The 11,496-nt window shown below is 41.6% G+C and overlaps 1 protein-coding gene across 2 annotated transcripts; it reads left to right on the plus strand.

Moving 5' to 3' along the window:
• Positions 1-161: 161 nt before the first annotated feature.
• sympk (symplekin) lies at positions 162-10,456 on the plus strand. 2 transcript variants are annotated; one of them, XM_020633237.3, is made up of 27 exons: positions 162-316; positions 628-765; positions 951-1,016; positions 1,099-1,152; positions 1,292-1,365; positions 1,454-1,580; positions 1,716-1,965; positions 2,065-2,235; positions 2,416-2,655; positions 3,161-3,312; positions 3,402-3,552; positions 4,447-4,669; positions 4,769-4,919; positions 5,477-5,712; positions 5,966-6,047; positions 6,136-6,249; positions 6,344-6,491; positions 7,166-7,326; positions 7,687-7,795; positions 7,922-8,022; positions 8,259-8,349; positions 8,592-8,693; positions 8,824-9,011; positions 9,107-9,283; positions 9,391-9,480; positions 9,628-9,804; positions 10,083-10,456. In XM_020633237.3, exons 2-27 carry the CDS (start codon positions 697-699, stop codon positions 10,248-10,250), a joined length of 3,672 nt encoding a protein of 1,223 aa, XP_020488893.2. In that variant the 5' UTR covers positions 162-316; positions 628-696; the 3' UTR covers positions 10,251-10,456. The 2 variants fall into 2 exon arrangements, with proteins under 2 accessions (XP_020488893.2, XP_020488892.2); XM_020633236.3 differs by having other exon boundaries at positions 631-765.
• The last annotated feature ends 1,040 nt before the right edge of the window (positions 10,457-11,496 follow it).

Here is an 11,496-nt window from a genome sequence, read left to right on the forward strand (position 1 = left end):
ACAATCAGAAAAAAAACTATTAAAATGTAATATTAAATTATTATTATTATATTATTAGATAATAATAATAATAATATTAGACTGTGTGAATACAGAAGTACCGCAAAGTGTCCAGCAGGGGGCGCTGTCTCTGTGCTGCGTGTTTACCAACAGTAGAAGAAGAAGTGATGCCGCTAAACATGGTTGCTTTCCTGCAGGGCTAGTAAAGTTATCTAGCTTATAGAATATTTTACAGCTGCAACATTATTAAGTCATTCGGAATAGCAACAATACATAACCGTGGCCACGACGAAATACAGAGTCTCTGTAGCTGTGTGTAAGTATCACATATCTGTTCTTATTATGGTTTTATAGCTGGCGTATTTCACAATTCCGTTAGCATACTAGCACGCTAAACTAGAAACCATTATTTTGACTGGAAAGTCTTTTTTTTTTTTGAAGTCGTATTATTGGTGGATTGAAGCTATTGTATTTTAAAATTACATTTGGAAAGAAAAAGTCCTTATCAAATACTGATTTGAAACAATAAGTGGGGATTAGCTGTCACATTATACACAGTGAACGTCATTGTGATTAATCTCGATACTATTGAATCAATGAAGCATCGTATTTCTGTAATTTGTTAAGCAGGATTTAGAGTTTAAAAGGACTTTGAAGACCATGTTGTTCACATTGTGAGAGAAGCAGAAGAGCATCATGGATGTTTCTTCAGAGGAGGGGGACAGTGAAATCCCCCATGTCATCGACATGACCACCAGTGAAAAGGTACGACTCTGAAGAATGCACCTTGGGTTTGTTGTGTAAAATCATTTTAATTATGTTAAAATGTTTATAGAAGCTCCTATACTTCGTCTGTATAAAATGATTTTTGCTTGGGTGCAGTGAGATGCTTTTCCATGTCGTGTCTGTAAAGATAAATACCTATTAAAGCAAGTGCACTTCCATTCCAGGTGGTGGATCTTCTGAATCAGGCTGCCTTGACACCCACAGATGAAAAACTCACAGGGCTCAAACAGGTAAGTTTAAATCCAGCCTGAAAAACAACAATGTAAAGCAGTACGTACATGGAGGACTTTACTGAATCAATGTCATTTCCAGGTCCAGGAGCTCATCCTAAACAAGGATCCCTCTCTTCTTGACAACTTCTTGGATGTAAGTAAACCAAGTTTTCTTAACTTACTTTAGTTTAACCTGAAATACACAGGCTATTTGGTAAGCTGTATACAGTATAACACAGCACAGGGGTTAATAGTCATAAAACACTTCTTACATTGGCTTGTTTATGCTGTAGGAGATGATCGCCTTTCAGACTGACAAGTCTATCGAAGTGAGAAAATACGTCATCGGCTTCATAGAGGAAGCTTGGTAAGTTCTTATCCAGCCTTCTAATATTCCTGTTTATGAAAGCAAATCTTTTTCAGTTCTCAGTCTTTTTCTAATTTGTCTTTTCCAGTAAACGAGACAATGAGCTCCTTCTCAGGCTGATCGCCAACCTCAACATGTTGCTGAAGGACGAAAGTGTGAATGTGGTGAAGAAGGCGATCCTCACACTCACCCAGCTCTACAAAGTTACTCTACAGGTGTGTGATTTAGACACAAGAGTTGGAGCTCTTTCTAATGTTTTTATGTTTTTGTTAAAGAAAAACACAACAAAATATAGTTACTGCTAATAATATCGGTTGAGTTTTCACACTCTTCTGCCTCTTCCTTGCCAGTGGTTGGTGCGATCCAAAGCGGTATCAGAGAGGCAGGAGGCATGCTGGGATCTGGTCACACAGATGAAAGGGGACGTTCTGGCCCTGCTGGATTCTGAAAACGACGGTGTACGCACTCATGCCATCAAGTTCACAGAATCATTAATCATCACTCTGTCACCGCGGACATCAGACTCTGACGTCCCTAAACGGCAGGAGGGCGACATCAGTCTGGACAAAGTTCCCAAAGATCACTCATACATCCGCTACGGTACAGATAGTAGAACCCTTTTATGAGCAGGTAAACTGTTGAGTTCTGCCAATTGAAGACTTCTTTAAAGAACAGGTTTGATTCTGTTTGAATCCTCAGATGTTTTGTGCGAGGAGGGAAAGAATGCACTGGAGAGGCTACTCAAGTTCATGGTGCACCCGGCCATCACCAGCATCAACCTCACCACAGCACTGGGCTCCCTGGCCACCATCGCCCGCCAGAGGCCGATGTTCATGTCCGAGGTGGTGCAGGCATATGAGATGCTGCATGGTAAGCCGCTGTTGAGTCCTCTTTAACCATAAATCTTTAGAGCTGATGAGTAGTTATGCAGTTTCCCACATGGAAATTACATTTCATCATGTCCAAAAGTAATTTTTTACTTCTTTAAAGTCCACTGACATTTATGTAAAGATTATAACTGATAGATATGTTTTTCTGTACCTTTTGTAGCAAACCTGCCTCCCACTCTGGCCAAGTCTCAGGTCAGCAGCGTGCGGAAGAATCTGAAGCTGCACTTGGTGGCGGTCTTGAAGCACCCCTGCAGCCTGGAGTTTCAGGGTCAGATTGGCACCCTGCTGCTGGACCTGGGGATGCCTCAGAGTGAAATAACCCGATCAACACCTGCACCGCGTGAGCAGCGCAAGAGACCTCGCCATGAACAATACAAAGAGGGGAAAAAGGTCAAGATGGGTGAGTAGTGATTGCACTTCCAGATATTCTGATTTAATGTGTGAAGTCATTAAACTGTTCTGCTGCACGAGTGAGAGGAAATGCACAGAAAACAAGGGGGGGAGTGTCCAAATTTTGAGATATTTTGAATTTATTTGCCCTTGAGCAAGGCACCTAACCCCCCCACCAGCTCAGGAGCGCCCACTGCGGGCAGCCCCCTCACTCTGAAACCTCTCCATTAGTGCATGTCCATAGGATCTTGTTTGTGCATGTGCATGTGTGTGTATTTTCAGCCTATGTTTGTGTAGCATGTTAACTAGACAGAGTGTAAAAACGAATTTCCCCTCGCGGGATCAATAAAGTATACATTATTTAACATTTTGATTTAGACAAAAGAGCTTCAGAATGTTACTCATTTCATATTTACCACTGCTTTAAAATATACAGTTAACCCGTAGAATAAGTGTAAGCATGAAAAGCAGAGTTAACTAAGTTACAAAATAATTTTTTGTGTTTGTGTGTTCAGAGCCAGCTCTGATGGAAGATGATGAGGACAAAGAGGAGCCGGCCCCTCTCTCTGTACCTAAACCAGCTGCTGTTCCAGTCGTTCAGTCCGCCATCGACCTCACAGCCGAGTTCCTGCACCCTCTACTCAACCCCGAGAACGTCGCCAACCTGGTGAGCAACATCGGCCATTATGTCTGTTTGTTTCTGTCTTTAAAGTGGGACCGTGTGTGACGGTTACACTCGTATTTGTTTCTGTTCAGGTGCTCATCAGCATGGTGTACCTGCCTGATGTCATGCCAGCATCCTTCCAGGCCACATACACACCTGTAGAGTCAGCAGGCACCGACGCCCAAATCAAACATCTGGCCAGGCTCATGGCAACGCAGATGACTGCAGCTGGGATTGGTCCAGGTCAGTAATAACAATAGTAACTGTAAAAACGTCCAGAACAGAAGGCTGAGACGATCTGGGGTTTGTGTGTCAAAGTTTTTGACTAAATTGAATATTTGAACATGAAGTGAATATTATAACAGATAGTTTGATATAAAAAAGCGAAAGTGCTTCTAAAAGCACTGCATTCCTTCTAAAACAAAAAATGAAAAGCAAATTTGGTCTAATGAGAGGGTCATATGGGGGATTATTTCTCAGGTGGGTGCAATGAATTGTCCTCATCACTGTGAGGTTGTCGAGGCAACCAGCAGATCATCATTGAGTGTTTTTTCTTTTTTTAAATGTTGAACTATCCCTTTAAAAAGAATAGATGTTTTTTAAGTCTGTGTTTGAAAGTTTTAAACTGGACAGATAAACCGGTATGTGCCGACCAACATCATAAAAACATGAATTATACCGGTACTCATTTATTTTGTAGAAGCTACACATTTGAAACATGATTTTAGAGGGAATTATCCAACCTTAGTCCAAACATTTTTTTTAAAGCATTTGTAAGCTATGCATGAAATTATTTTTTAAATACATTTTAAGCATACAGTCTTGAAAAGTGTAAAGATTTCATCAGAGAGATGGATTGTGTAAAATATGATCGTTTTATACTAATACGTCGTTGACGGGCTAAAGTACATTTTCGGCCTGATACAAATTGTGCATTCTTAGTTGTTGTTTTTTCCAGGTTTATTCAATGAATAAAAATTGTGAAATATCCCTTCTTAGTTCATATCTGTCTGAACTTATAGGCACATTTGAAAGAATCTGTCAATAAATCCTCCCCCTCTATTTTATAATCGAATGTTGTTGGATACAGAAGCCCTGTGTGTTGATTTTGCTCTAACATAAATCCTAAATTCTCAGGACTTGAGCAGTGCAAAGCCAGAGAGGACGAAGCAGGCAAAGATGAGGGCAACGACGACGACGCCGCTGGTAAAGACCTCCTCATCAAGCGCAAAAATCCAGCTGCGATGATGGGACAGGCGATCTCTGTGGTCGGGGGATACCAAGAAAAGGTTACATCCCCGGAGGCTCCTGTCACAGTCAAGAGGCTCCCCGAACCCATCCTTCCCACGGCGCAAACAAAGTGAGTCCCGGTGCTCACACAAAGAGGGATCTAATGTTCAAGCTTCACCTTTTTGTTGAAGTCAGACTTATCACTCTGCCTGATTCTGTTCTGTCACAGACTGCCAGGAGCGAGTGGGAGGAAAAAAGTGTTTCGACTGTCTGATGTTGTCCAGCCGCTATCGGACGCTCAGATTGAAATGTTGACCTCCAGAGCAGTGAAACGCATCCTGAATTCAGAGAAAGCAATCACTCAGAGCGGCATGTCTCATGTAAGTTATCACACCATGTAAAGTTTTCCATTTTCTTCTTGATTTTTTCTTCCTCATGTTTACATATGTCCAGGAAAAGATCTGTTATAAGAAGAAACTGCTCTCAAGGCCTAGAAAAAAAAATGATGAATTAACAGGATATTTGTGGAAAGGTTTAAACCTCATGAAAAGGAACAGGAATGTTTTTGTCTGCTTGTTAATGATGACCATATCTTTACATGCCGAGGTAAACGAGGTGGAAATGTGTCCGCTATCCGGCTGCTTGGGATTACAATGAAAACTGTAATAGCTAGAGCATAGCTAACTGAAATTACATGATGTTGATGTTGTATCAATTTTGGGGAATTACAATTTTTGAAGGTAGTCAAGGAAACATCTTCTCAACAAGAGAAAATACAATCGCAGACCTTTAATTAGTCTGCAGAAGAGCTTAGGTTACATAAGTACGTCTTCTTAAACATTGCGACCATCCAAACGTCCAGAGTATTACTGTGAAGCCCAGTGGAGTATGCAGCTAGCTGGCAGCAGGATTTATATGCAGTATGTCTGTTGTGCAGGTCAGAGTGAAGCTCCTCTCCAGGCTCGTCACGCAGTTCGAAGGGATGATGAAAGAAGACGTGCTGGGATTTATTTTGGATGACATCAGGACGAGGAGCGACCTGGCCTTCTCTCTCCTCTACCAAGAGTACAACACTTACCTCAGCCAGCTGCCCACCGGGCTGCTGGACAGCTACGACCACTGTCTCTACACGCTGCTGTCAGGCCTGCAGGAGAAACCCGAGCAGAGAGACGGGTGAGACACAGCAGTCAATGATCTCACACGTTTGTGGCATGCTTTGTTCCTCTCCGTATCCCATTTAAGAAAGGGTTGACAAGGTGGAATGGAAATGGTTAATCACTGCTTATTCCCTTGTTTTAATTTGAGCTATCGTGAAGTATGACTAGAGTATTTTACAAACAATATGATGATGTTTTTTTTACTGATCAGAATAGATGATCATCAAAACGTATGATGGTTCTTTGTTTTCATGATCTGTCTCTTGCAGACTCTTCACCAAACTGGTCCTGGAGGCTCCCCTTATAACAGAATCAGCTTTGGAAGTAATACGCCGTTACTGTGAGGACGAGGTAAAAAGACAAACGCACAAACAGCTTCTGTTTATAAATCCACTTTCCTAGCAGTCATCTCAAGTGTTTATCGTAACTTTTGCTTCAGTCTCGGGTGTATCTGGGCATGACGACTCTGAAGGAGCTCATCGTCAAACGGCCCTCCAGGCAGTTTCAGTATCTGCACGTACTTCTGGATCTGAGCTCGCATGAGAAAGAGAAGGTGATAACATCTCTTCTAAATATTCTGTCCTTGTGTTTCTAACTAATTGTGGCCTGTGGTTGTCATCTTTCTAATGTCTGTTTTTGTTTTCAAGGTGCGGACCACTGCCTTGGCTTTTCTGAAGCGCATGTACGAGAAGGACCAGCTCAGGGACTACATCGAGAAGTTTGCTCTGAACTACATGCAGCTTCTGGTCCATCCCAACCCTCCGTCTCTGCTCTTTGGGGCCGACAAAGACACAGGTGTGTTACAATGTGAACATAAACCAAGTAGTGCCTTGATAGTAGCTAGTAATATGCATCACACGTATTAGAGTATGATATAGACCTGCTCTTTATGTAAATTGTAATGAGATGCATTTTTTGTTAGGATTTGGCATCATATAAACAAAATGATTGATGGATGGAACGTTTAAAGGCCTGTCTCACCAACAGAAGTGCACACCATCACGCAGACAGATGTTTTCTGTCTTTTTTAGTGCCATAGGTTGGATTTAGGGATGAACAACGTATTGCTCAACAGCTTTGCAATGCACAAAAGTCACCTCACAGGAACTACAATGCACACAAATTACTACATGGAACACAACTTAAATGCATCACGCTACACTTTGTTTGCTGCCCTGTACAAAAGAAGAACTTGCAGTGTTCTTACGCGACTCATCGAGTGGAAAAGTCTGAACAACATCAGAGTTCAGAACTTCTCCACAGCAAACAGACAAATAATCAGAATCCAGCTGCACTGCCTGTATGTTCACAAGAGTTCCTTTCCTTCCAATTTGAAACTGATTTGTTGAAGAAAGGAAAAACACTTTATTTTATCTTTACAGCCTTTCCTTTCCTTCGATTGAAAGAGATTAAAAAAATGTCCCCACCCTCACTGTGATCTCACAGCATTGTGTGTTTTGTTGAGACAGAGGTGGCTGCCCCCTGGACTGAAGAGACGGTGAGGCAGTGTTTGTTCCTCTACCTGTCCCTGCTGCCTCTGAACCACCGGCTGGTCCACGAGCTGGCTTCTGTCTACACCGAGGCCATCGCTGACATCAAGCGCAGTGTGCTACGAGCGATAGAGCAGCCGGTAAGTCTCCACAAACTATGAATGTGTTTTAAATCTCTTGTCCTTTTTAAAGAACTCAGACGTAAGTTTACTGTTTATGTCTTATGTACTTGTCTAGTTTTTATTACTGATCTAAATTTGAACAACCCGGTTCCAACTAAAAACAGGGTGACTGTCTTCACTCTAAGCACATTTATAGATGATTAGAGAAATCTAATTGTGTCGAGACTTATGATTTCTAAGATGATTTCTATATGATTTCTAATTTAACAGTTCAGGGTGAAAAAAAAAAAGTTAAACGCGATCCTTCGATGAGGAAAGAAAGGAATGAGATTTCTGTTTCATGGACATTCACAAAAATCTTTCTTATAATTTCTGCAGATCCGTGGGATGGGGATGAACTCTCCTGAGCTGCTGCTTTTGGTTGAAAACTGTCCTAAAGGGGCGGAGACGTTAGTCACTCGCTGTCTGCACATTTTGACCGATAAAGGTAAAAGAAACAATTTTTATCTGTAGCGGAGAAGTTATGTAGCCAAATGTAGAACAAAAGCCCAACAGAAGACAGTCGAGGAAGCTAACATGTTTAACACAAGTCTTCTTCTTTTCCTCCGTCCAGTGCCTCCGTCTCCTGAGCTGGTGGAGAGGGTGAGAGACCTTTACCACAAACGAGTGCCGGATGTTCGCTTCCTCATTCCAGTCATAAATGGCCTAGAAAAGGTAATACAACTCATCTCATTAGTTTAACAAACAGTGCGTGAGAGTCAGAGGACACTGATTCGGAATAAGTCAAACTTTTAAAAACCTTTATCACATCATTACAGTAGACATAAAGATGTTCAGCATTTTCATATGATCACACTGGTTGTTGATTTGTCTGATTGCTCTGTGGTAATAAAAAAAGATGGATTCTTTGCTGGATTTCACTCAGCATTTTGTCTGTTTCCCTCTGACAGAACGAAGTCATCCAGGCTCTGCCCAAGCTGATTAAACTCAACCCGATAGTAGTGAAGGAGGTTTTCAACCGTCTATTGGGAACTCAGCACAGTAAGTTTCATTCATGTCTTCAACTGCTGCATTATTATAAATGGATTATTATGAAACGGATGTATTATATTCTTCAGAGGGTTCTCTTTTTCCCTTGTGATCCTTTTCCTATTTTTTTGTTATCTCCTTATAAATTGAGTTTTTTTTCAATACCAGTTTTGATTTCTGTGCTTCTGTTGAAGATTTTTCCAGCTGAAGTTTTTTTTTCTGATGTGTCGTATCTGTTGTGTATTTTCTTTCAGGTGAGGGCAGTTCATCTGTGTCCCCTCTCACTCCAGGAGACCTGCTCATTGCCTTACACAACATCGACTCGACCAAATGTGACATGAAGTCCATCATCAAAGGTGGGTAATGTCGAGACAAAACCCTCAAAGTTGTAATTTATTTCTAATGTTACACTGCTTCATCGCTGATTCTGACAAGTAGGTAATACATGTACAACACCTGGCCATAAAAATGTCCTCTCTTACACAGCCACCAACCTGTGCTTTGGAGAGAAGAACGTTTACACATCAGAGGTTTTGGCCGTGGTGATGCAGCAGCTGATGGAGCAGAGTCCCCTCCCCATGCTGTTAATGCGTACCGTCATCCAGTCCCTCACAATGTACCCCCGTCTGGGAGGCTTCGTCATGAACATCCTGTCCCGTCTCATCGTCAAGCAGGTCAGCACCAAACTCCAGCTAAATACACAGATTTTACTTTTATGAATATTCCAGCATTTTTGCTGTCTAACATCGGTTGTTCTTTCTTCCTGTAGGTGTGGAAGTATCCTAAGGTGTGGGAGGGATTTGTGAAATGCTGCCAGAGGACGAAGCCTCAGTCGTTCAGCGTGCTCCTCCAGCTGCCTCCTGCACAGCTGACGAGCGTGTTTGAACGCTGCCCGGAGATGAGAGAGCCTCTGCTGCAGCACGTCCACTCCTTCACACCTCATCAGGTACGGGTAGTTCCCAAGTTTACAGAACAAAATGCACAGTCTAAGCTTCTTCAATCCTTTGTGATTTACTTACAAACTGACCGTTTCTGCTGTTTTGTTTGCAACAGCAAGCTCACATCCCTAACTCCATCATGTCGGTCCTGGAAGCAAATAAAAAACCAGAACCGAAGCCTGTGGAGCCTGTCGTGGAGAAAGGGGTATGTGAAGATATGAGTATGATTTTAAAAAGCTGTTCCACTGGTTTAAATACATTGATAATTGCTCAATTTGTCTATTTAAGTATGGCAAAAACAACATATATAAAATGTGTTTATTCAGAAGTTTTCCTATGTTCAATCATACAGATGGAACCAGATCCTGTCCCAGTTCCAGTTGAGGAAGAGGTTCCCGTTGAAGCACTACAACGGCCGGATACGCCAGTACAACAGCTCCCGGCAGTCATGAAAGAGGAGGAGGAGCCGATGGAGCAACATGAGTCTGATCCAGTGATTCAGGAGGAAGCTGTCGACACTGTTCCAGAGGTAACATCAAGCTTCAACGAATCATAAATGATTTATGATATGTGCTGGCTACTATCACTTATAAACAGAGTCAGGTTTTGGGGCATATTTTAATATTACATTTGCATTTATATCAAATGTGTTTTTCCCTCTAGATTAATTTAGTTTTCCAACCCTATACTTAGGGAGTCATTTCATGAAAAATGAAAATGTTATCACAAATGCTGTTCTCAAAAAATTCAGCTAAAAGTGGAGCTGAAAGGGTTTTGCACTGAATGCTAAATTTTGATTCTACTCAGGTGGATCTGACACGAGCAGAGGCGACACCATCACCTCAACCAGAGCCAGCAGAGGAAGCGATGGAGACGTCTCAGCCTGAACCTTCAGACCTCCATTTGCCGGAAAAAGATGCAGAAGCCGCGACCCCAGAACCTGAGGCTGGAAGCGGGAGTGAAGATGCAGAATGATACATCGAAAATAAATGAACATTTCTCTTTCCTTTGAAAACATCTCACTGATTTACTGTATTTCAGAGAAATATCTTTCTTCTTTTTGTATTTGTAGAAAACTGATTTTGAAAAAAATAAATACAACTAATTCAAGGTAACTTGATGTGTGGAGCAATTCCACTGATGGTCATTAGTTAGCAAATAAATAAAAAACAACAACAAAGCTTTACTGTGTGCTTCACTTGTGTTAGCGCCATTTTTTTCCATTGATCCAGAATGAGTCTACTGAGGCCCCTTCCAGCAGCCTTCATCACCATTATGTTATAAATATTCTAACACCAGAAAGAATTGTGGACCTTGTTACTGTCCCTGTTACTTTATACTTAATCTCCGTCTGACATGAGTCTCTGTGTGGAGTTTGCATGTTCTCCCCGTGCATGTGTGGGTTCTCTTCGGGTACTCTGACTCCAATGACAGCTGGGATCGGCTCCAGCCCCCCCCACAACCCCGAATGGAAAAGCAGTTAATAGACGGATGATAAAAACTAGATCAATTAAAACTTAAATAAATAACTTTAAGTGAAAATACTGTGACAATTTAAAACTCCTCTTCATTTGTCTTTTGGTGACTTTCATTGACAGACTGAGCTTTTCACAGGAATAAAAATGTGACGCTGGGGCCCCCCGGGGGAGGTTTCCTACTGTCATTGCAAACTTTTCACATTTTGAGCCACTGCTGTAGTTTAAAGTTTGAGAGCCCTCTGGGGGCCCTGTTACAGGTGTGGGCACCCCAAGCAGTTGCCTGCCTTGCCTGTTGACAAGCAGCACCTCTATCCAGAATGAATCTTTTTAAAATATCATAAACACCGTGGATAACAATGTTTGCAGGTTTAATCAGTATTTGGTTGTTTGTATGAAGCGTGTACCAAAAAAAAGTCAATACCAACTTTTTAGGACGACTGGTGGATAACATCAAGATAAAAAATATGTCATGATAGTAGACCTCCAGGATACGGTTTGAACAGGAACTAGGCCACTGAAGCAAGTTTTGATGGATAGAATGTCAGGGCGTGATTTCATTTATACATATAAATCAGGGATCAGATTTGTGTTGTTTATGCCACGTTATGAAACGTACTTCTTCCAGACCTATCCTCCATTTATCAAAATAAAGATTCTAGAAAAACTTCTTCACTGCATGAGCGTGTCACGTACATTTATCACACTCTGGATTATGTTTCTATTTTCACATTGATTTCAAATAT

Source organism: Labrus bergylta, chromosome 13 (assembly GCF_963930695.1).
Source record: "Labrus bergylta chromosome 13, fLabBer1.1, whole genome shotgun sequence".
In the NCBI taxonomy this organism is placed as follows: domain Eukaryota; kingdom Metazoa; phylum Chordata; class Actinopteri; order Labriformes; family Labridae; genus Labrus; species Labrus bergylta.